This window comes from Perca fluviatilis, chromosome 18 (assembly GCF_010015445.1).
Source record: "Perca fluviatilis chromosome 18, GENO_Pfluv_1.0, whole genome shotgun sequence".
NCBI lineage: Eukaryota > Metazoa > Chordata > Actinopteri > Perciformes > Percidae > Perca > Perca fluviatilis.
In genome coordinates, this window is record NC_053129.1 from 18,126,621 (window position 1) to 18,152,179 (window position 25,559).

Consider the following 25,559-nt stretch of genomic DNA (forward strand, 5'->3'; position numbering starts at 1 on the left):
GGAAACCCAGCTAAACGGAAGAGACGATACAATGGAATATCCCGCCAGCAAAAATAACACGTCCGGTATGCGTCCCTGGCCTTCAGAGTAAAAGCCAAGAATTTAACTTTTAAAATTAGGTTTAAAAATACTGTAATTTTGAAATCAACAGTCATACCAATACAATTAAATGCAAAACATGACATAATTGGTAGCCTACACTGTCTTGCCACGTTGGTTTATCTGAATTAGTAGAAATATAGAACACCAAAAATAAAAATATATGCAAGCAGAGTGCAATTATCTTGAAAATAAAATATAAAATCAACTCGTTATAGTATAGGGTTGGATTTTGCATGTTTTTCTTCTTATGCAGGTACAGATTAAATGACAATATAACAATAAAGTAACATTCAATAAGTATTAACTGTATATTGTGTGCAGTTGTGTGCTTAATTTAACATTTACATTACTAGTAGTGGTTATGTCACTTTTATTCTGAAGGATGAAGACAGGAAGTCGTATTGTTGTTGCTGCTGCTGGATCACAGGCGAATCAGAAAATCAATTAAGTTATGAAAAATACCATTAATTGCCTTTCTTTGTCGCCGCTGCTCATGAAGAAATGGCGGATCGCCAGACGTTGTACATTTGAGGAAAAACACTTCGCATCTAATGGCGTGTATTCCGATGACAAAGACCATCTCAATCGACACGGATATTTACGTTTTTTAGGTAAGTTAGCTCTAAGCTAACTAGTGAAGTTGGCATTAGCTGCTCGGCTAATCTAGCTGGAGGTTAACATGTTAAGCCACGGTTTATATTGACTGAAGATGGCACCTGCCAATCAATCATTACTAGCTACGTGCTGATGAGGACGCGTTTTGTTTAGCCACTCATTAGGTTGCGTACCTTCAGTTTTCCCAAATATTGCTGACATTTCTTGTTGCACAGTGACAACATCAGCTAGCTGTATGCTAAGAAGACATGTTTCAGTTTAAATTGCTAGCTGACTCGCTTGATTGCTTTCTGTCGGATTGCAGCCCCAGAGCTAATGTTAGCCATTTTGTATTTCTACTTAATGGTGGATTTTCGGTTTGTTTACAAAAAAAATATAGCTCAAGTCCAGATAATACACCTATGTGACATCTGTATCCTGTGATGTTAGTTACACTGTGCAATGTCCTCTAACTGGCTTCATTAGGACATAATGGATAAGCCGAAAAATGACACTGCAGTGAGACACTGAGAGTTAGTGACTGGCTTCATGTGTTCAAAGCATTTATGGTTAGCAGTGTTATTTAAGTACGAGGCTTAACAGACGTGGAATTATAATATGTACTGTGAATGTGCAGTATTTGTTTTGATGACACTATCACTGATCACTACAGACTTGTCACTCTGTTGTTCAGCTCAAGGAGTAACATTGATCCAATTCAGTTACAAGTAAGCTATTGACAATGGTAACTGAAATATGTGACATTCTATTTGTAGGTAAAGAGCTGAAACAATTTGCTGGTTAATTGGTTAGTTGATCAAAAGAAAAACAAATCTGGAACAGTTTTAACAATTTGTCATTCAAGTCATTTTTTTCAAAAATGCCACAAATTCACTGGTCCAAGCTTTTTAAATGTGAGCATTTGCTGGTTTTCGTATTCTTCTGTGATAATGAAATGTCTCTCTGTGGGTTTTGGATTGTTGGTCAGACAAAACACGCACATTTTAAGATGTCACCTTTGGGCTTTAGGAAATTAATATTTTACAGACCAAACAATTGAACTATTCATTATAAAATTAATCAAGTACTAATTTGCTAATTCATTTTGTCTTGCATGAATAGAAATATTGAAGAATATCTTCCAAACGGATGAGAATGAGCTGATGGTTGTGGAAGTCTGCAAGAAGACGTTGCTAAAAAGAGAGAGGCTGTCTGGAAGATGCCAAGAAAAAAACAACAGAATCCACAGCCAGTCAAGTGTAGGTATTCAGAGATCTTTTTAACATTGAAAAGTTGATACATAGCCAAGCTACGGAAATCTCTCATCTTACAACAGACAGTTGTGGCTTCACAATTAGGTCTCAAACGATATCCCTGTGAGTATTGGCCTGCTCATTTACAACGTGTGCCTCTTTCTCCGCTCACATCTGGACACCAGGCGTTGCTGTTTAAGTAATGTTTCACATCAATCATACTGACCCACAGTACTGTAACTAGTCATGCAGTAAAATCTATTGTCACATTCTGCTTCCATTAGAATGATTGTGGAATGTGCACACTGCAAGTTTTTTGTAAAATATTTAAAGTTATAAATGTACAGATGTGACGTTTGGAGCTATTTAATGTGTGTGAAAACCGAGATGTGAGCAAATTCTACTTCTCTTCGATGCCTTTTATTCTGCGTAGTACCTGATTTAGAATGAGTTATGTTAGTAATTAGCTGCTTCATACGGAGTTTAAGCTGTTACACCCACAGTACATATGCTGCTGATACCATTCATGCTAACAAAATGTGGCCTAAACTAATTTCTAAACCCATGCACCACACACAGTATCGCTACATGTTTGTGTTGCCAAATAGCAGGAGGTTTGTTGTTGCTTAACTAACTTTTTCATCTCCCGACACTCACACAATGTAATCGCTACAACAACATACAAAGCTAAATATAAACTGTCAATACTTCTTCATCTACTTTATGTTACTACCTCTGCTTTGCATAGACAAGAACAGCAGTTTTGGCTGCAGTATTTCAGTGGGGGTCAATAGGTAATGTCAACAACACCATAAACTTACAACCTTGAAAATGCTCAGTTACTCATCACTCATTATTGATCAGTATGTACTTAAAACACCAAAGATAATGTTATTGTCATGCAGTAATAATACATCCAAGGGTTTTCTTCACTGTTGCTTTTTTACAGTCCAATATTTTTATTCACTTGACCAGCATATTCTAGCAAGATTGTTTCTGTTTGCACCTATTTACTAGCCATCTATTAATCGAATTTGCAAAATGACCAGTAGATGGCACTATAGTGCTGTTTCTCAAGGATTTGCCAAGAAGGGCTGATGAGCGTAATGCCCTTGAATTGGCTTGGTGGTAGTTTTCTGAACAGTGACAGCTGTGTGATAGCTGTTTGGATTCCATCAAGCTTGAGAGACGAGTTAGGATTTCAGGCATCATTAGCTGTAAATGCAGTAAAAGAGTTCCATCTGTCAACTGAAAGTAGTTCAGTTAATGTTGTTTGTACGCCGTTGGGAATTAAATTAGATTGTCTTCTGTGATTATGTTCGACCTTTTACTTTTATAAGTTAAACAAATAACATTGTAACTAAAAAGATTTTCACCAGCAGAACGACAGACCAATTACTGATGACCTGACTAATTGCATTTACATGCACCCCATATTTGTATGCTTGACTAACCTAAATTAATTCATATATAATTCTGCACAATTTTACATTAGTGGGGTGGATCAAACAATTGCACACAATAGATGATAAGGCTCCACGAGGGTTGTCCAATGCTTTTGCTGCAAAATGAGAAGGGTGATCATTTTGTTTTTAGCATTTATGGAAAATTATAATGCATTTACTTGAATTTACTTTTTGAGCAATATATATACTTGCAAAAAGCTTTCGTTAAATAATCAAAACCAATATGTATAGGCTACTGAATAGTAAAATTCACTTGCAGGTTAAAGGTAAGGCAACTTTTTCAATACCACCAGCCTCGTTCAGCCAAGCTCAATGTTCATAATAAGTCTGTCATCTGTAAGAATTTTAGACCACATCTACACTGTAGGTATGTCGATACAAATCTTTGCTAACTTGACTATCGATGTATTTCGGCAATAAAACAGTTACTAGCCTGTATGATTTCTCCATCAGGCTGCCAACTATTCTAGTCACTGAAAGCAGAAAGTAACATGTTAGCTACACAAAGCTGCTTATGTGTCAGTGCCTTGAGAGTTTAGCAATAACAGGGAAATATTCATGCAAATTGATTAAAACTGAGTGAAATGATAGTAGTTATCAAATGTTGTTAATTTGCTCCTTTCTATGACTGCAGTGGATTCTGAAGATGGTGTAGCCATTGAAGCTCCAGGAAACCTCACCTTAGACACAGACTTCCTTCTAGGACAAGACCTAGACTTTGGCGATCCTGATCATGACAACAAGATTCTAGGCCTTGAAAAGTTCTCAGGTTTGTAAACAACTTTTTAGTTATTTATTTATTTATTATTACATTTGTCTCCACTTTGTCAGAAATACAACCAGAGAGCAACTAATATACTCAGCAAAAAAAGAAACGTCCTGTCACTTTCAACTGCTTTTATATTTTAAGCAAACTTATATGCACATATTTGCATGAACATTAAAAGATTCAACAACTAAGACATAAACTGAACAATGTTTCACAGACATGTGACTAACAAATGGAATAATGTGTCCCTGAACAAAGGGGGGGGTCAAAATCAAAAGTAGCCCTCAGTATCTGGTGTGGCCACCAGCTGCATTAAGTACTATGTGCATCTCCTCCTCATGTACTGCACCAGACTGGCCAGTTATTGCGGTTGTTGTTGCCATCCTGTACCTGTCCCGCAGGTGTGATATTCGGATGTGCCGATCCTATGCAGGTGTTGTTACACGTGGTCTGCCACTGCAAGGACGATCAGCTGTGCTTCCTGTCTCCCTGTAGCGCTGTCTTATGGCCCTGACTCACCAACCCGATAATCGGCCTTCGGACAGTCTGGCGAGGTCAGTGACTCGAGTCTGTTCGGTGTGTTCCGTGCCGTCGTCCTTCATTTTGGCCGACCTGACTTGCTGGGTCTGAGGGCGGGCAGTCGGACTCGGTGACCAATCTGATTGGTGGAGTGCTAACCCGGAAATAATGAGCGGGATGAGTGACGAACGCCTGACAAAATCTTTTAAACTGACCTTTGACGATCTGAAATGAAGACAGATTCAGCAACTGTATGGCCTATTTCTCGCTTAAAATGTTTTCAGAAACCCATTTCAGTGAACTATTTTCGTAAAATACGAGATTGTATTTCGAACAAGCCGCCATTACTATCGGCTGGACAAGCCAGACCCACATGGCGCGTTGTCATTTCCGGGTTTTCATTTTTTGTATTATGTCTCGCACAGAACGTACGCTCAATATGGCGTCACTTCGGTGTGTTCCGAGGCACTTTTTGGACCTCGGGGAGCTGAGTGATCAGTCCGACTGCCTTTTCTGCCGACAGTCAGCCGTCGGGTTGGTGTGTCGGGGCTATAGGCGTCTCACAGCAGGGACATTACAATGTATTGCCCTGGCCACATCTGCTGTCCTCATGCCTCCTTGCACCGTGCCTAAGGCACGTTCACGCACATTAGCAGGGACCCTGGGCGTCTTTCTTTTGGTGTTTTTCAGAGTCGGTAGTAGGCCTACACGATTAATCGTTAAAAAATTTTCGATCTCGATTCACGATAAAAAAAATTTAATGGCCATTTTTGGCCTTTATTTTGATAGGACAGCTGAAGACATGAAAGGCAAGCAGTTAAAGAGTGTGCTAAGAAATCATTCTGTTTTTGATACTGTACTTAAATTGGCAATTGACAAACTCCATTTCTCTAGAGACTGAAGCTGCAGCATGATGATTGACATGTTTTAATTATGTAAAGACATGTTCAAGGAGTTCAGATAGAGCCTGTATCAGGGCCATATTTAGTTCAGTGTGTTATATATCACTATTTTTGGTAGCCTACTGTACTTAAATGGCCAGTATGTACTTTATTTTCTTTATTCACTGAAGCCTCTGTGTTTACAGGCTTGTGGTGATGTGCAATGTGCTATAGGTGCCAAAAAAATCTGTTTGGTACTGCCAATTTGTTTTGTTATGGTTCACGTGTGCAATAAACATTACACTTCATGAGAAAAAAATCGTGGCAGAGAATTGTGATATCACTAAGATAAAAAAAAAAATCGTGATTCATATTTTTCCGTGAATCGTGCAGGCCAAGTCAGTAGAAAGGTTGCTTTACTTTCCTAATTTCTTTTAACTGTGACCTTAATTGCCTACCACCCTTAAGCTGTTATTGTCTTTTCGGTGCATGTTCATTAATTGTTTATGGTTCATTGAACAAGCATGGAAAACGTTGTTAAAACATTTTACAATGAATATATCTAAAGTTGTTCTGATTTTTACAAAAGTATCTTTTAAAATACAGTGTCCTGAAAAAGGGACGTTTCTTTTTTTGCTGAGTTTAGATCGGTTTACAGCACAGCCAGCCAAACTGAACTGTTTGTTCAACAAACAAAAAATGCCAAAAATGACCTTGTCTTGTTTTGTACATGCATTTTTGATTGACTGGGGTCAGTGTTAATCTCGTGACAAAATACATGCGTTTCCTGAGGTTTCTTCACAGTAAAAGCCACCACGTCAAGTCAGCCTCTACTTTGAAAAACACCAAACAAACTACTAGCCCCCACGTTGTTTTGCGGTACGGTATATGTAAATAGGCATTATGGTTAAAGCGTACAAGAACTGATCACAAAATTAAAACAATGTCCACATTCATTCTTTCAATAAATCAGTCAGTCAAATAAATAAAACAAAATAAAGAAATAATAAAACATAAAATGGAGAATGATACAACACAAAAGTCTTGATCGTGGAGGCTGAGTCATTTAAATTGTGTGAATAATAAGTCAAGCCTACTAATAAAAATAATACATTTTCAAAGGCCAATCTGACTTCAAAATGACAACTTCCCCTTTCCACAGACCAATTTCACTTTGAAATGATAGCAGACCACATAGTGTTACTCAGACAGTATCCGGAAACTGTTTTTAAAAGGAAAGCTTTTATTTTGAAATCACTTCTTACATGCTATTACTAGTAATCGTAGTAAATACACATACTGTACTGCAAATCAACATGCGGGCTAGTTTGACTGTGTTTTTCAAAGTGGAGGCTGACATTTCACCAGGTGAACCCTCTAATGGGAGCAGCAGCAGTAGGAAATGTTCAGTGTGCAGAAACGGTAACTTAATCCAGCTTTGATGCAGGGTTAGGAGAGGGAGCAGTAAACAGTGAGGCAGATATCACTTGAATAACATTACAAACCATAATGCTGTATTACCTGCTTCATCATTTCCTGGTAATCCCTTGTGTGTAGGTAACCAATTTAAAGCCAGCGTAAGGATGGTGGACTCTACTATCAATGAAAACTGCTACATAAAGAGATAATTCCAGAATGTTAATACATTGAATGGTTGTTGCAGAAGAAATGCTGACTATAAATAGTATTGAAAACGGCGTTTGATCTCATTATTGGAAGGATTATAGCTTTAAAAGGTGGCGTTGTGTTTGCCTTCTTCTGTTATACTTATCTCATTCTATAATAGGGCAATTTATATATATATATATATATATATATATTTTTATATTTTCTCTCTCTCTTTCTCTTTCTCTCTCTCTCTCCTCTCCTCTCTCTCTCTCTTCTCTTTCTCTTTCCTCTCTCTTCTCTCTCCTTTCTCTCTTTCCTCCTCTCTTTCCTTCTCTCCTCTTTTCTCCTTCCTTCCTTTCCTCTCCTCCTCTTCCTTTCTTCCTCTCTTCTCTCTCTCTTTCCTCTTTCCTCTCTCTCTTTCTTTCTTTTCTCCTCTTTCCTCTCCTCTCTCCTCCTCCTCTCCCCTCTTTCCTCCTCTTTTCCTCTTTTCCTCCTCTCTCTCTCTTTCCTCTGTCTCTCTCTTCTCTCTCTTCTCTTTTTCCTCTCTCTCTTTCTCTTTCTTCCTCTCTTCTCTCTCTCTCCTCCTCTTTTTTCTCTTCTCCTTTCTCTTTTCTCTCTCTTTTCTCTTTTTTTTTTTTTTTGTGTGTGTGTGTATATGTGTGTGTGTGTGTATGTGTGTGTGTGTATATATGTGTGTGTATGTGTATGTGTGTATATATGTGTGTATGTATGTGTGTATGTATATATATGTGTGTATATATATATATGTGTGTGTATATATGTATATATATATGTGTGTGTATATATATATGTGTGTGTACATATATATATATGTGTGTGTGTTTTTCTCTTTTAGTGTCTCGCTGTTTTCAGTTGTTGCATGTTCACCAGTACGCGTTTTCTATTAGTGTATATAAAAACATTTTATAGTACGGCAAATGTGTCGATTGATTATACAACGAAGGGAACTGGAGGATCACGCAGCCTGATCATTACACTACATTACAATTGACTCCACAGTTTGAACTGCACTTGGTTAGTGAATAGACCATAGTATCGTTATGTTTTGTATAAGCCCTCATTTTCACTTCCTGGAATTAATCTGTGATGTAAATAATTTTAACGTTTTAATTTACCAAGGATGTGGTGGCTTCATTTGTAAAGTAGCCGAACCACAAAGAGGTCTTGTAGGCTTTTTTACAGTGGGTTTCTCAGTGATGAATCATAGCACCTCTGTGTGACAGTAAGAGAAATGGAACTACCAGCTCATATTTCCCAGCATGACTCTTTGTCAGAGAGAATGATCTGAAAATGTAGAAAGGAGCTGAGATGCCATTATTATGAGGGTCATAAAAAAATAGGACCATTACCATCAAGGACACCATTATGAGAGGGCATTTATTCATCATCATCATCTGCTGCTGCCTCTGCTCCCAACTACCCCACTGTCATTATCATTCCCCCCTCATCATCATCATCATCATCTACCCTCATCATCATCATCATCATCATCATCATCATCATCATCTACCCTCATCATCATTATCATCATCATCATCATCATCATCATCATCATCCGCAGCAGCAGCCTCACCATTATAGTCATCATCATTATCATTATGCTCGGTAATCATCCACGAGGGGTTTCCATGGGGCAGAATAAAAGGGCACCATCGACTCTCGCCTTCCTCACATCCTGCCTCGGCATCTGTGAAGGAAGGTGGGTTTCTTTTGGCTTGTTTGCTTTCAGAAGCACACACTGAAGCTGGAGAGTGCTGCTGTGTCTCGAAGCTTTTCTTAAATTCCTCTGGGAAAAGTGTCTCTCTCGTTGTCTTTTTAATGACTGAAAATCTCGGATGGCGTAACAGAACCGCTCAAACGCAGTTGACCTTGCAGGTAGCACTGTGAGTATGAATTGTTTCTCTGGAAATTCACTTTTCTCACTTTTTTTTTTGCTGAGGAGAGAAATTCTGTCTCCACTGCGGTTATCTTTTTCAGTGTGATGGAAATGGAGCGACATTATCTGAAACAGCTCGGTGCTGCTGCTCGTTTTCTTTGTCAGACAGTTTGGAGTCATTCAGTCAGATTTGTTAGAAGATACCGTTTGAAAAGGATGTGTGCCTTCATTTGTACGGGAGTGAGTTTCAACGTTAAACAAAAAAATGTGGTGTCATTCTTAATTTTACTAACAGTGTAAACAATATGATATGCTATGGTTACTTCATGCCACTTTTCAGTGGGGTTGTCATCAATCCACGCCCCACTTCCACCTTAGCCAATCATGTCTCCAGCCTCTGTACTATGAAAATAAAAGTGATGGAATTACATGTTATTGTAATAATTTAGTATTTGAAATATTTCACAATGTATCCGTTCAGTTATACATTGGGTTGTATTATTTTTTGTGATATTTCAAAACGTCAAAGTGGTCATTTTGGACTTCCATACAATTGTGCTCAGCATTTAGTTGTACTTGTTCTGTTTGATTTAAGTTGTGAATAATACAGATAGTCTTGTAGTATATTAATAGAGATGTGTGTGATTGTCTCTGATGCTGTTTGTCTATGTGCTTTTGTGTGACTGGCTATGTGTGTTGTCTTCTCTGTGTATTTGTATCTGTCTATGTACTCAGGTCTGTCTTGCAAAAGAAATCTTGATCTCAACATTACCTGATTAAATAAAGGCTATATACAGTATACTACAGAATAAGCCATTCCAGGTAGAGAGGACAGTTGCAAATGTAAGCCTAGTGTGAAATTCAGTTCAAATATTGAATTGGAATGTTATAGGTTTAATAAACAGCAGTACAGAAAATGTGCTTTGATTTTGTCAAGGTATGTAACAACATTTAGAGTGGATTGTGAAGGTCTTTGTTCTGAAAACATGCAGTGTTTGTTACATGTTTTTCTGTTTGTCTTCCCTGTTCAGAAGTAGCAGCTGAGATTGGTTTCTCTGTGTTTCCTCTGGGTGATGAGGAGAGCCCTGCTTACAGCCAGCTCAGCATGGAAAGTGAAATAGACAACTCGCACGGCACAACTGACAACGGTAGGGAAGACGAGGGCAGAGCAGCCCAGTCCGAGCCCAGTTTTCCTCCCTACCTGTCCTGCAGGGGCTGCGGACAGCTCCGTGATGAGCCTCTGGGACCTGGCATAGACCTGGTTGGTCCATACTGCCTTAGGTGCTGCAAAGCCTCCAGGGAAGCCAAAAGTACAGACTTTTGTTCACCTTTTGGAAGCATCGGCGGGATGCGCTCAGATTCCCATTTGCAGCTTGACGGCGAAGGGGTGGGAAACGGGATGGGCGACAAAACCCTGACCGCCGAGGACAAATTGGCCAAACTGCACTCGTGCCACCTCTGTGGCTTCTCCTCGCGTTACGCCAACCACGTGAAGCGTCACATGAAGACGCACAACGGGGAGAAGCCCTTTAACTGCCCCTTGTGCACTTACGCCTCAGCCCAGCTGGTGAACCTGCAGAGACACCTGCGCATTCACACAGGGGAAAAACCTTACAAATGTGACATCTGCACTTTTGCCTGCAGTTCCCTTGGCAACCTCAAGAGGCATCAGCGGATGCATGTGCCCTCTGCAGTGGCGGGACAGGACACGCCACCACGACCTGTCAGTGGCCAAAACAGCCTGAAGAGGCATGTGACTGGGCAAAGGCCCAATGATGAAGCGTCGGGTACTTCAGCCAAGGGTACGTACCATTACTTACATACCATTACTATCATGACTTACTTTTACTATTACTAATTATTTCATCATCTACATAACTCTTTTTCTTCATTGTTTATATTGCGACTCATGATGCACAATCTTGAAATATGGTGCACCCTTTTGATATCTTTGATCAGTCATTTAATATATAATAACTCATCTTTTTGTGAAGTTTCAGACGTTGCGAGGCCAACTTCAAACCTGACTTTAGGAGCCCAAAACAATGACTACCTATCAGCCTTTGATGGCTTAAAGGGAGCATCATCACCACCACCACCACCACCACCACCCATAGCATCTTCTAACCCAGCTCCTGGCCACCAGCCTCCACCCCTGCTGGACACCACAGGAAGTGGCGGCGGCAGCAGGGCGACCAGAGCGGGCGTAGCAGACGGTGCCGCCCTCCCCCCTTCACTTTTCCCTTTCACTTGCCGGTTGTGTGGCATTGTCCTGGAGGACGAGGATGGCTCCTCAGCCCAGATTTGTGCCAAGTGTACCCTCGAAATGCTGACTAAGGACTCTTCATCCTCTCCCAACAGCCCTGGTGAGCGCAGCGACAAGGTGTACACCTGCGCCGCCTGCCCTTTCCTCACACACTACCCAAACCACTTGGCACGCCACATGAAAACTCACAGCGGCGAGAAACCGTACAAGTGCCCACAGTGCGACTATGCCTCAGCGCACTTCGACAACCTCAAGCGCCACCACAGAGTGCACACAGGCGAGAAACCTTACAAGTGCCATTTGTGCGATTACGCCTGCGGGAACCTGGCGAACCTGAAGCGCCACCAGCGGGTGCACTCGGGGGCAAAGCCCTTCCAGTGTGCCGTCTGCAGCTACAGCTGCAACCAGAGCATGAACCTGAAGCGGCACATGCTCCGGCACACAGGAGAGAAGCCGTACAAATGTCAGGAGTGCGGCTACACCACCGGCCACTGGGACAATTACAAGAGACATCAGAAGAAACACGGCCTGGCCACAGACGGCTGGGTCAAAGTTCCAATGACTGGCAACAACGAAGAGGAAGAGGAAGTGAGGAAAGGAATGGGAGTTGGCATTCCAACTCACAGAAAAGAAACGGGGGTTGATATGCAGTACATGTCTAGGGAGGGAGGTCAGACAATACACTCATGCTACAAACTTGAGATTGCATAAAATATAACTCAGCAAAACTAAGCTACCAGCAACTTGTTTTTTTTTTTCACCGAGCCTTTATATTGTTTTAGTGTGTGTCGGTCTTAAGTGTTTTGTCAGATGTCTTCAGAGGCTGCTAATTGATCATTTTTAGAATATTGCACAATTATGTAACAATTCTGAATATTTTGATCCTTTTTTTTTTATTTTTTTAATTAAGGTGGATGAGTCTCTTCAGAGTTTGTCTTCTACTCTGTATTTCTGTCAAGACAAATGGACTTTATCTACTGTGGAAGTCCTTACTGTCTTATTCTGTATGTTAACACCACACTCGGCTAATTCAAATTTTCCCTCTCCTATTACAACACATATCTGGTTCTTCATTCCAGGACAGAGAACACTACCAAATACTCCAATACATGTGCACATTTTTTGGCTGAACTGTTGAGCTGCACTGTGTAGTTTTTTCAATTTTATTTTGTATTACAAGTTTAGGTCAAACCTTTTTGTTTTGTGCCAAATATCTAATGAAACAACTTGAATGTTACTGATAGATGATCATTCACCTGATTTAACTTTGCTTTGCTTCATGAGGATATTTTGACTGCACAGTGCAGCTTTAAGTAAAGATGGGTCCTTGTAAGGACCAATATTGTGCTTTTTATTTGCATTGGGGCCCAAGCTCTGGTAATGGCATGGCTTCAGAATAATGTACTAATGTATGTACTAGCAAGGTGCTATTTAATAATACTGGACTTGTTTCACCCTTGATAAACTATATTGATTAATTAGGTTGCGTTAACTAAAAAAAAAAAAAAATCTCCCATGTCTTAGACTGCATTGTCATCTTTGCAGAACCCCTCAGGATTATGAAATGTGATTTAAAAAAACAAACACTTAACTTGCATGCACATTTTGAAAGGCCCCCTTTAGTCTTCACTTGGTTGTATGGTTAAAGAAAAAGCACAATCATACACACCGTTGCATTGAACATGTTTGCGACTAAGTTGTGGAGGGGAAATAAGCATTGGTTGACATGTATTTGATTCAGGAGTAACAAATTGTAAACGAGCTTGTTCAAAAGATTATTTTTTTTTAACCCCACAAACTTGTTCTTGCTACATATCATTAATCTTTTAATTTCTAATAATTTGGATCATGTTCCTTGTGATTACGGTTTACTATCGACTGTGAAATTAGCCCATTCTCGTGTTTTTTTACTTGAAAAAGATGACTATTAATAAGCATGCAAGTGTGTAATAGTGGTTTTATTTTTCTAATGTGGCTGTAATACACTGCTAGAAGTGCATACTTTAATATATATAATTGTGTTTTTATTATTTTGAATGTGTGATGTGTCATTTAGTTCCCATGGGAAAAATATTAGGGACTGTGATTTAAGTTTACGCTCTTTTTGAATTACTATAATATGCAAGGGAGATATTTTTCAGGTTGCCAACTTGCTGTGACACAGTGGAACATTGATTAGTACTGGCATCCCCCAAGTGTCCGTTTTTGTCTTCATGCAGTGTCTCATAAATGCCTTAAGTGAGGATTTTGAAATAAACATTGAATTCATTTCATTGAATGTCAGACAACAGACTGGATCTCATTTTCCCCTTCAAATCTCAGAGGCATTTTCACATACATACAGTGCATCTCATTTTTAGACGCACACACTATGGATAACTACTGTCAGTCTGTCGATCAGTCCATCATTTTGGTCTTGACTGGAAGATGAGGTTGACAGGTTGTGGTTCAGAGTGAAATATTTTGGATGGATTTGAATTTGCAACAGACATTCATGTGCCTCTTGGGATGAATTGTGTTCAGGTCAAAATTCGAAAATGTCCAAATACTTGCAAATCTGGCTTTTCCCTCAGCCTCAGGTGTACTTTGAATTTAGTGCTATTGTCACACGCTACACTAAGATGGTGAACATGGTAAACAACTTAGCATCAGCACCTTTGTGCTGTCATCGTGAGCATGTTAGCATGCTGACGTCGGCATTTAGTACGACTCGTATTGCCAGACCTTCTTCCACAGCGCTGCGAAGGAGGGTCTGGCGAGTCCACACGGCATTCTGGGATGGGAGAAAAACATGCTCTGGTTTATTGGCATTTCTTTAGACAAATCACAATCATCTTGGGCGGTGCTAAGCGCCGGACGGAGCAACGTCGTCCCTGCAAAATACCCTCCGCAAGGAACTTGTTTTGGTGGAACGTGTGTATGTTCAAAGGTGGTTTTAGTCGTGCAACAGAAAACTCAGATTGGATAGATAGTCTAGCTAGCTGTCTGGATTTACCCTGCAGAGATCTGAGGAGCAGTTAACCCATTAAGTCCTCATAAATCCACCGGAGTTTAAAATGCCAACACAAAGAAAGCGGAAGGTAACGGACATCCGTGGAACGCCGTGGATATAGACAAGCGTTTAGTTCGAAACGCCACTGTGCCTAATGTACATCCTCCCACAGCTGCGTCAGTTTCTAAATGAACTCCAATATAACTTTGTCATTTCTCTACTGACATTTCTTGTGTTTTTTGGTTGACAGACGTATCTGCCAAAATTGATTTATCTGTGCCAAGAAAATTTTGTTGGCACAGATAAAATCAGTTTCAGCAGATGCGTAGGTCAATAAGAAACAATACATTTCAGTAGAGAAATGACAAAGTTATGGCTGAGGTAATTTGGAAACTGAAGCAAGTGCATCATTGCAAAGTTTTAATTTTCAACTGTAAAATGTCTTGTTTGTGTATGTTGTGTTTATGTAAAAACTGAATTATTAGACATTATCAGTTGGGCTATAAATAGATAATGAATCAAAGCACTTTCTTCTCAGTTCCAAATACCTTCATGAGGCGAGAGTTCTCTTTTATAGAAACTTAAAATTATTTGTAAGTGGTTGTGATGTACGGATTTATATCACTTGGTTGCTCTATACTGATTAAGATTCCTGCCATGTTACATGCCTGAGAAACCAAACCTGCTGCCGATGAAGAATGCTTAGTGATGATAAAATAAAGTGGAAAATTAAAAGACCGCTAAGAATCTGAAGATAATGTGACCTAATTTCAGAGTTTATTTTAGCATCATGACAGTTGTCCCTGACCGTACCACTAAAATCAAAATGAAAAGTAGCGGAATGAATCAAGTCAATACAATCATCACGAAATTTGACATTTTCTGTAAAAGTGATGCTGATGAAAAATGCACTTCAATTAGGCACATACACATTTATACACACCCAGAACCTTGCAGCTTCCATGTAAGTCGTGGTATTGACCGGATTTAAGAGAATTAAAATGAAGAGTGGTGTCCACATCCCCCTACTGTAAATACAACTTAAGACAACAGAAAAAGCACAGCAGTGAAAGAACAAGACATTTATATTGAGAACATTTTGTGTACAGTTCTGGCTACCAGTGAGAGTAAAGCTGTTGATAGGTTGGCATCGATTTACATTTAGAGGCTTCGAAACATGCCAAGATGCAGCTCAACAGATGCCAACAGCAATAAAAAAATGGAATGACTTCTTATAAAACAGCGGGATATGTTCAGTTTGTTGCCTGCTCTCCATGAACTTTGTTCTCCAGCAATTGTGATCACATTAGCCACTTCACCAAAGCACCTTTTCAACTACATCCTCTGAGATGATTGGCACAATGTACATACACATTACGATGAACTGAAGCCCCAAAGAATGCTCCCCGCAACACCATCACTCGCCCAAAAAAAGAACTAGACAAAAGAAAATCAGATGCAAAATTTGTAAACACTTTACATTTTAACTAATAAAAGTTCCCTAAACATTATGTAAACAATAATAAATGTTAGTCCATTTAAACTTTTTTGCTCTATACAGTTTAGATTACATTTGATCTATTTGATTACAATAAGCTATGGATGATAAAGATATTAGTAAATGTTCAGAATACTTAATTGCATGTACATAATATAAAAAGTGACATTGTCATAATTTTTGTTTATTTTGTGCAAAATGCTTTAGTAAACTATAATTTGGCATTTATGAGAAACCTTTTAAAAAATGGTTAAAAAAAAAAATCAAAAAAGAAAAATCAGATTGATTTACAGAGCCCCTTGGGGAAAGAAATCTCCACGTTTAAAGTCATGCTCAAGCTTCCACTCGAACATTCATCTCCACCTGTACTGTAATACTGTGCAAAAGTGATGGGTTTAGCAAGTGCAAGCAGCTCGGCCAAATCAACCATCTATCAAGTTCTGCAAGATTCTAGGTAACACTGGCTGACACTGACGTTTATTTGACACTTCAACCAATGTCGAGTTAACCCACGAGGCGAAAAAGTAAAAATGAAGGCATCAGACTATTTCTGAAGGCAGTATGAGTGACTGTGCCTCAAATGCAAGCTGAATAAAAATGCTGGTATCCTGCTAAGATATTTGCTGACTTGGCACATGAGTAGCATGACACACAGAAGATCACTAACGGTATAAAAACATGACATTTTGGTATATAGCCAAGCCAAACATTGATCATCCATATAAGTAAGCAGTTGCTCTGAGAGGTCTACAGTTTTGAGATCTATTTCCACACATTCACTGGAATCTGGGTCATTTTGAGAACTGTCCAGTTGTGCTGTATTATCACTAGTGCCAGGTCTAACTAAACATTTGGCTCTCAGGTTGGAAAGGAACATGCAGCCACTGGGGGAAGAATCCAAGATCTAGCAGGTTTTCATTATGTAGTTTATAATATATATTAATTTACTTTGTACCTCATGAATTCAACTGCATTATTAAAAAAAAAAAAAAATCACATCTACTGTTGATGAAACAGTAGTCAATGTGAATGAAACGAATGAAGTAAGAATTTGTCAGTAACATACAAAAACAAAAGCATCCCTGTTTGCGTACCTGTAGCTTTACATGCTATTTACTGTATGTTGCCACTAAGTTAATAACATAGGGACAATGGTTCAATTGAATATGATGAGTGTTACTAAAATACAAATCAAGATGAGCTTTTAGAGTCTAAAAGAAAGGACACGGTCAAAGATTAAATGAGACCTTAAGGCAGCGATTTCTCCAGGAAGCTACAATCTTGCAGAATCGGAGGCGTGTGGGGCCCAATCGGCTCGGCTCAGCTCAGCTTGTTATCTTTGTCGTCCCAGTCGCTGACATTGGAATGAATAGGGGAGGAGGGCAGATCTGGGGTTACAGGTCATCATCCCCGATTCCCTCGAAAGCATAGTTGCCATGGAAATCATTGCCGCTGATATCATTTGCTGAGTTGGAGGCGCTGATCCCTCGGAGGGACACCGAGCTCAGCTTGGTCTAAATGGAATAATCAATAGTACTCTTAACACTGGAAATACATTGATCTATTAGAATATGTTGAAGGTTCTGGGAATACATTATATGACCCCATCATTCAGCTGCATGCTTTGTGAACACATTGTTTTTAAGAAGCACTGTACTAATTAATAAAAAAAAAGTTAAATCTATACTCACTGAGAGTTTGACGATTTGTTCACGGTTCGGGTCAGGGGAGTCCTGCAGTCAGAACAACAACAACAACAACAAATGATCCTATAATCTATAAAAAAAAAAAAAAAAAGTCCCAATCACATTCAAAGTCAGGGCATACCATCTCATTTCTCACCAGTAGAGGGGGAGATTTCACAGCTTGCTGACTGTCTGACCGGTGGATGGAGCCGTTGTGTCGTTTCCTCAGCATCTAGAAGGGGACAGCAGAAGAAGTGAAGAATACTTCTCATCAACAGAGTATCCTGTAAATCATGAGCTATGCTTTGCTTGTGTTCTGATCCAGCACTGAAATCTATTGACCTATTATCTCCACAATCAGCAAAATAAAAACCATTTATAGATGTATACACAGTAAGATGGTATAATGTGTGTATTGATTGTTAAATTATTAGGATGCCATATATACATATATATTAAAACAAACCTTCTTAATGCTGCCGCCTGACTTCTTCACCATTAATTCATCCACCATAGACTGAAGGCAGATACTCATCATGATAGCCTGAAATCACAACTGTTAAGTCAATACAACTGAACAGTATTGAGCACACTTTTACTTCACATCTTTCTTAGACATTTTGAAAATACATCCTACTATTTTGAGTAAAGAAGAATTGCGAGAACCAAATGCTCTGAGCGTATCACAACAATTTAACGCTCTGCTACCTAATGCTTGTCCCCCTACATAGACTCTTGTCTGTGACTTCTGTCCTACCTGTTGACTGGTGATGGTGACCCACTGGAGGCGGTCCTTGCTCATCAGATACTCGAAGGCCAGCTCCAGTTTGACCTCACATTTGGACGAGCTGCAGGAATTGGTGGTGCCGTTGGCTATTGGGACTTGCTGCAGAGTCGGACAGAAATATGGAGTTATGATTTGGCGTTTGGGTGGGATCATCAAAATTCATCCTCTAAATACCCCACAGCTGTCTGAACTGTTATCATATGTTTATTCTATTAAGGACTTTTTCTATTTCATCATTCAAGTTAAATATGTCTACTTATGTTTGAAATACAAGGAAAATTATAGCTGCTCCGCAGCGGTGGTCCGGGCCGAGCATTTTCAACTCGCAGGGAAGGTGTCCAAAGCGCAACGGCTGATTATGTATAAGATGTGACATTGTGACCGTTGAGCTTTGAACTCACAATCTCCGGGTCCAAAGGACCATGCTGATCTCAGAGAGCTAATTGTCCAGGTGATGACTCTTCTAGCTATTTGGGCTATATTTTATTGAGTCAGCCTGATTTGACTCAATAACATGATTTTCCTAAACTGCAACTGGACCAATTGTTAATCAGAATCAGGTGTTTTAATGCAGACACGCATTGAAAATATGCAGGGTGGCTGTCCATAGCACAATGCCTGATTAGATATGTGTATGCTCATCTTGCAACACCGTGGGCTCGAACTCAGAACCATTGAGGCCATAGGCGGGTTCTCAGGGAGCTATTATCTGGGTGATGTCACAAGTGGCATCTAGTAGACAAGAAAAATACTGAATTGTAAGCTGCTGTAACAAAATTAATTTCTTATTCAAAAATGCTGAGAATTTGAGAATTTGTGTACTTTGTTAAGACAACATGGAGATGCCTGTTATTTATTTTCAAAAAGATCAATAAATGCCAAACTGATGTTTAAAGATGCTCTATTTTGCATTGACTGCAATGTGTAGGACACAATTCAAACATTTTTTTTAAATTCACATTTTGAGATTAAATTCTGAAATTGTGCACCCCAAATCTACAATGATCTTTGAATGTTTTTTCTTTGAATGATTTTTTTCCATGAACATCAAAGATTTAGTTTGGAAGAAATTGCAGTATTTGTTTACACTAATGTATGCAGTAAAACCTTTTAATGCACTGTGGGCTCAATCTTTAAGAAATCAAAAATGTGAATGGTTAATTTCTGGAGGACAGTCTAAAGATAAAGTTCCCCAAATTGTGTGTCAATTGAAACAAAAATGTGGGAGGAGATAGGTTTAAGAAGTTTTGCGGTTTTTGCAAAAAGTAGAGTGATGGACTTGAAAATTGCCATTAGCAGAGTACAGTTTCTGCTCTATTGGGGCTACAGTTTGGCGTAACATTGTAGCATGTACAGCTGATTTGTTATACATTTTTAAAGTTTAGAATTTTAAATGGCTGTTGTAGTGTCTCTATGGTGTTTTAAGCCCCCAACGTTGACTTCAAGGCAGCGCTGCGACCGTCGACTTCAAGGCACCTAACCCTAACCCTAGCCTAATCCTAGTGCCTCGCAAGGGGGTAAGCTTCGCTTCAGAACTCGAACCTTCGATGGCACCATTTTGTTGCTACAAAGGTATCACCTCCTGTTAGCATTCCACTGACCACCATTTTTTTTTTACGTCACTTGACTGCGAATAACTTTCCATCTGAAGCGTTTAAAGACTATTTGTCCATTGTTTAGTTCTAAAGAAACACAACAATGTATAAAAGGCTCCATTACCTTGTACCTCACGTTATGGCTCCGTAGCAGACGTTTTTGTAAAAATAGGCTAACGATTGTGTCATAACCAAGTGACTTACTGTCGCACAGTAGAGGAATTACCGTATAGTACAGGAGAAGCTCGCAGGCAGTTTCGACTTGCATTAGCTGTTTAGGTTTAATTACTAATGTTAACTAGCATGTTAGTTAGCAATAATTAGCCTGTGCTTATGTTATCTCCTTACATATACCTACACTCTCCGTCTCTGTAAGATTGGGAATGATTGAGATTTCTCTTGGCACAGCTACCAGCAGACTTACAACTTTCAGACACGTTACTCAGGTCACATTTACGTTGTCTCTCTCAGTTGGAGGCTGTGCAGTAAAGCAAGAGATCACCGGAAAAGTGCTTCTAATAGCCTTCACTGGTCTCCGTCCAGAGCAACGGGTTGTATTGGTCCATTATATATATGTCAATGGTGCCTTGTAGGGAGCGCTGCCTGGAAGACGACTTTGTGGGCTTATTAACACCATTGTAGCGCCACCATCAAGACAATTAGCACACAAATCGCACTGATTGCGTTTGGCACAGGACTGGACTTGTGTGCAAAGTTTGGTAAGTTTTTGGGCATGGGAACATGGATTTCAGAAGAAGAAGAAGAAAATAAACTGACTTCCATATTGCTTAACCAACATCCAACTTGCATTCAGAGATACATAGCCTCCCAGGAGACGAGCCCTCATTCCTCATTTATGGAGCCTGTGCTCTTCACTGAGACTATTCCCTCCCATGCTAACCACACACACAAAATATTTTAGAACTTAAAAAAAAAAAACAGACAAAAACAAAGGTCTGACACACATATACACAAACACTTTAAATGTTTATACATGTTCTTCCGGATGCAATTTGAGATTTGACTACGAGGGGGGTTGCAGCGCTCCACCAAATGCGATGTTATGAATGAAATGAATAGTTTATTCTGAAAGGAAAGGGCTCATTAGAATGACTTTGACATCTGAGAATGAGCTCAGGAATTAACCACACCGCTGGACAGCGCGGGGGCTCAGCCTGTAATCAGACGAGCCAAGATGCATTTTAATTTTGGATATGTTGTCCAGATCTCTGTGCAAATTAACCTTTGGAGAATCATAAAAGTGTCTGTGATACAAATGACTGTGCTGAACACTAATGCAATACAAAAGTGAACTGCTTTTCCCATCTACATTTAAATGAGGTCTTTTGGCGTCTAAAAAAAAAGCTGAAATTATGTGTTTAGAGCTGCATGCAATGCTTTTTCAGCTATTCACAGAAGTTAAAATTGATTGTTCAGGCTTTCACAGGAACGCTCTTTTTAAGACGACTGACTGGGTGAAAGCAGAAAAATAATGCAGATTCAGGGCAGATCAACTCTGTGGTGCATGATGGTCTGAATTTATGCTGATTCTGGGTGACAATTATGAAGATTATTTATTTTTAAGACCAGAAATTATTGCTCTGAATTTCTTGCCTGCTAAAGTTTCAAATTAACAAAAATAAAGCTGAAATGTATAATATAATAAATAATCTTTTTAAAAAGGGGTACTTGTAATACTGACAAAAAAAGTATTATTTTAACAAAGTTGAAAGTCTTAAAGTTTTAAACCCAAGCCAAGATATTGCCAATGACATCATCAGTTATTTTCTCAGATCTTAGAGAGCTCCTCCAGGACCACAGAAGGCATTATAAACAGCTTTCACAGGCACAGTAGTACTCCCCATAATGAGTAAATTGATATAAAAATAGGTGAAATGTCCCTTTATTATTCATTTAGTTCATGCTTTTATTATTCCACATTTTCTTGTTTTTTCATTCATTTGAAATCTCATCAGTTTTGCCCTCCTGTGTGGTAAGTTGTTTTTTTACACAAATGCCCTGCTGACTGTAACTGATTGAATCTTCTGCCTCCATTTCCACATTTCCTGGAAAATAACAAAAGAAAAGAAAGAAAAAAAATGTTGTGTTTTTTTTTTTCCCCAGTGAAACACACTGTATTAATTAATTACTGTGATTCACACCTACAATGGGTAGGCCTGCTCGAGCAATCATGGTCATCTGCTGAGCCGAGTCTGACAGATCCCAACAGCATCTCATGTTTACTAATCAATTACTAGGTGGCAGTCTCAACAGTAGCCTCATGCGTTAAACATAATTATGGTCTTTGTTATGTGGAGCAGCACCTTTGCTCTTTCTGTACTCTCCCCAAATGTCTCTACGGTTTCATTTTAAAAAGTCCATTAGTTTATTGTGATGTTAGTGGAGCTGTACCGATGTATATAGAGTGGGCTGTGTAGGTGCTTCCTTGTGCTGCATGCCATCAGATTTCCTTCTCGCCAATAGACTATTATCAGTTTGAATAAAGGATGCTGCTGTGTGTGTTAGGCTGGCGGATCGATCCTTGTGTGGGTTGCGTTTGGGTAATTGGACTGATCAAGATGAATGGTGTGGAGGTCAGCACTTTGAGAGAGCAGTAGGAGTAAAAACGAATGCTTGGCAAAACTCAAGACATGTGTTTTTGGTGCATTGGTGAGAGGAGGTTTGTAAACAGGCAGCTTTGGAGGCACAGGAGCCCCTGTTGGTTTGATGGACTCCAGCCAAAGCTGTTGCATCTCTACTCTGCCGGTTCGTATTCTCTTAATAATAACGTTATTTTCTGTATTTTCTGCTTTCACTGTTTTGCTGGAAACCGATTTGATGTAGTCGCCGTCAGCGGGGCCGATGATAAGGTGCATCATTGGTAAAAAAAAAATAAACAATTTTAAGAGAAAAAAAAATTGATTTTAAAAATCATCGCAAAAGAAATAAATCACGATACATACGATTTTTTTTCGCCCCATTTATGGAGCCTGTGCCCTTCACGGAGACTATTCCCTCTGGGCCAGAAACTAGCTGTACCTCCCATGCTAACCATACACACACCACAATACACACAACCACACACTAAATACAGTATTTTAGAACTTCAAAAAATACACACATATACACACACACTTTAAATATTTATACATGTTCTTCCGGATGCAATTTGAGATTTTACTACGAGGGGGGTTGCAGCGCTACACCAAATGCGATGTTATGAATAGTTATAAATGCATTGTTCGCCCCCAACCCTAGAATTCACTCATCCTCACTCTGTCACACACAGACACACACAAATCCACTCACTGAAGACGTGACTCGCCAACACCTCATGCGTGTGACCTTGAAGCTTCCCTCCTTCATCTGTTCGTTGGGCAACTTGACGTGGAAGTTGAGCTCATTGTTGCCGGCACTGACGATGACTTGGCAGCCCTTCTCGGGGAAGTCGGTGATACAAGGGTCAAACTTGATATAGCCATAATATTTGAGAGTCTGACCTAGATGGATAAACTGGGGGAAAAACATAAAGAAACCATTTTTTTTTTAGAGGAGTAATTTTTCTAAAAAAGAAAATCTGTCTTTGTCTAATCCCTGGAGACAATGAGTTTGAATTCTCTACTGGATTGGTGTAATTAAAAAAATCATATCAGGGGAAAAACTAGGCTAATTGCATCAAAGAATGCACTAGAGGCACCATTCTCTACGGTCTACAGATTTATCCTTGGACAAAGACATTTCAAAGTATCAGCTGGACTCAAGTATGCAGAATCATCTAGAAGAGATGCCCTTTGCTTACTTCTTTCTTGGAGCCTTTTTCCTGCAGTGATTTGAGCTGCCTGTCCTGGTCCTTGTTGACAAGTATCCAGCCTCGCTCAATGTCAGACACTGTCTGGTGAAGCAAAAACAACAACTGAAGTTCATCTTTCTGCACAGATGCACAAACAAAGCAGGTTTTTGGGTTTCCATGTGGGAGAAATCACACCCTAAGCCCTTCATGAAAACAGTGCAGATCAGCTAACAATTACACAGAAACATGCAAACACCATTTATTTTTCTTCTTTCCTCTGCTACACAGAGGCAACTCAGCAGTTCCAGATTTTAAATCAAACTCGCAGCCCCAAAAATGCTTAACAAGACAACAAAACACAGTTCTCGCAGCAAAGGGAATACGCTATTAATAGGGTCAGAGAGGAACACAAAAAGGTACAGAGTTCAAGGTGTTGTAAAGTCAAAACAAGCTGATATTGCAATCAGATAACGGAGGGTCCAGGGGATGGACAAAAGCATTTGGCAGCCCAGGGATGAAGCAGCACTTGATTTAGTTTTCTTGGTGTGATGCTGGCACCAGGCAAGCTCAATAAAATACAACAGCTGCGAGATGTAAACAAACCCAATCACGTCTAATTTGGAGTTTGGTTCCACATCTGAAGGGAAATTTAATTGAAAAGATTTTGTTTTAAATCACAGTTTCAGCTGAAAATAAACAAGAGCGTCTGGTTTACCTGCGTAATCAAATGCCTTACCTGGGCGTACAGCAAATTCAGGCCAACTCTGTTGTCCATGACATCACCATCGTACGCCATGTCCCAGTAGCTGCAGAAACAAAAGGCACAGTCGCTCTTTCCAAATCTATATCTAAACATAAATTAGAAGAATTAACAAAGTTTGTTTGAATGAGAAAGCCTGACTCTATAAAAATACAATCCTATTTGGCCATGTGCCACGAAGAATATAATTTCCTATTGCTCTGTCTGCACACCAAGCACTACATAGCATAGATGTCCTGTGTGAACAAGGTCTCTCAAAAAACAATCAACTTTTTATGAGTTAATAGAAAAAGGGTCTGTTTTCAGCTTTGTGATGATGCATTTTTCAAATAGATTGTTTGTAAAATGTTTATTTAGTTTAATACTCACAAAGGAAGTGGATCAGCAAAATTCTAAATCACTAAATTTGGAAAATCTATAATCAACTTTGATACAATTACAGTGGGGTTCATAAGTTTAGGAACCCATGCTAAAGTTGACTAAAAACAGGAATAAAAAAAATCATCTTTTGAATATTGATACCTTAATTAAAAAAATTAGGAAAAATCTAACCTTTAAAGGACACCAATTTTCTTTGTGAATGAATAATGTATCGTAAATAAATAAATGTTCTTCCTTAAAATACAGGGGGCATAAGTATAGACAAACCTATGTTAAATTCTCATAGAGGCAGGCAGGTGTTTATTTTTAAAGGCCAGTTATTTCATGGATCCAGGATACTATGCATCCTGATAAAGTTCCCTTGGCCTTTGGAATTAAAATAGCCCCACATCATCACATAGCCTTCACCATACCTAGAGAATGGCATGGGGTACTTTCCATAAAATCATCTCCCAATGCAAATCAAACCAGCTATTAGGTTAACTGAAATAAAACCATGCCAATGGGAGTGACTTGTAGACTAAATTCTTCAACTCAATGTCAATGAGGCAACAGTGTAAGAGCATTCATCTCAAGGATTATTTCCTGTAGAGGTTGAAGGGCAGTTGGTCTGCTGAAGGGGATGTGACACTGATTTTATACAGAAGTTTAAAATTATTGTCTGAGGCAGAGCACTGAATGTTTTATCCATGTATCGTATGCTCTTTGGCAAGAAT

The 25,559-nt window shown here is 39.3% G+C and overlaps 2 protein-coding genes across 5 annotated transcripts in view; one reads left to right on the top strand and one right to left on the bottom strand.

The window, feature by feature from the left end:
• The first annotated feature begins 510 nt into the window (after positions 1 to 510).
• Positions 511 to 13,640, top strand: znf513a (zinc finger protein 513a). Of its 3 annotated transcripts, none has more exons than XM_039782036.1 (5): positions 511 to 713; positions 1,819 to 1,955; positions 4,050 to 4,184; positions 10,121 to 10,891; positions 11,084 to 13,640. In XM_039782036.1, exons 2-5 carry the CDS (start codon positions 1,916 to 1,918, stop codon positions 12,064 to 12,066), a joined length of 1,929 nt encoding a protein of 642 aa, XP_039637970.1. In that variant the 5' UTR covers positions 511 to 713; positions 1,819 to 1,915; the 3' UTR covers positions 12,067 to 13,640. The 3 variants fall into 3 exon arrangements, with proteins under 3 accessions (XP_039637970.1, XP_039637971.1, XP_039637973.1); XM_039782037.1 differs by having other exon boundaries at positions 11,090 to 13,640; XM_039782039.1 differs by lacking the exons at positions 511 to 713; positions 1,819 to 1,955 and adding an exon at positions 4,586 to 4,738 and having other exon boundaries at positions 4,069 to 4,184.
• A 1,462-nt stretch (positions 13,641 to 15,102) lies between these two features.
• snx17 (sorting nexin 17) overlaps positions 15,103 to 25,559 on the bottom strand; it is a 30,770-nt gene continuing 20,313 nt past the window's right edge. The window contains exons 8-15 of one of the 2 annotated variants that reach the window (XM_039782042.1): positions 24,439 to 24,508; positions 23,712 to 23,804; positions 23,222 to 23,425; positions 18,288 to 18,416; positions 17,997 to 18,074; positions 17,673 to 17,762; positions 17,537 to 17,578; positions 15,103 to 17,359 (exon numbers count right to left, since the gene is read on the bottom strand). In XM_039782042.1, coding sequence (XP_039637976.1) covers positions 17,240 to 17,359; positions 17,537 to 17,578; positions 17,673 to 17,762; positions 17,997 to 18,074; positions 18,288 to 18,416; positions 23,222 to 23,425; positions 23,712 to 23,804; positions 24,439 to 24,508 — 826 coding nt within the window. In that variant the 3' untranslated portion in view covers positions 15,103 to 17,239. The remainder of the gene's footprint in view (positions 17,360 to 17,536; positions 17,579 to 17,672; positions 17,763 to 17,996; positions 18,075 to 18,287; positions 18,417 to 23,221; positions 23,426 to 23,711; positions 23,805 to 24,438; positions 24,509 to 25,559) is intronic. The other variant, XM_039782043.1, reaches the window with a different exon arrangement.

Bases quoted from the DNA above. Each gene is read 5' to 3' on its own strand.
- znf513a (XM_039782036.1), top strand. From the start codon at position 1,916: ATGCCAAGAAAAAAACAACAGAATCCACAGCCAGTCAAGT. The intron at 1,956-4,049 runs GTAGGTATTCAG...CTATGACTGCAG, and splicing joins GAATCCACAGCCAGTCAAGT to TGGATTCTGAAGATGGTGTA. The intron at 10,892-11,083 runs GTACGTACCATT...CTTTTTGTGAAG, and splicing joins GTCGGGTACTTCAGCCAAGG to TTTCAGACGTTGCGAGGCCA.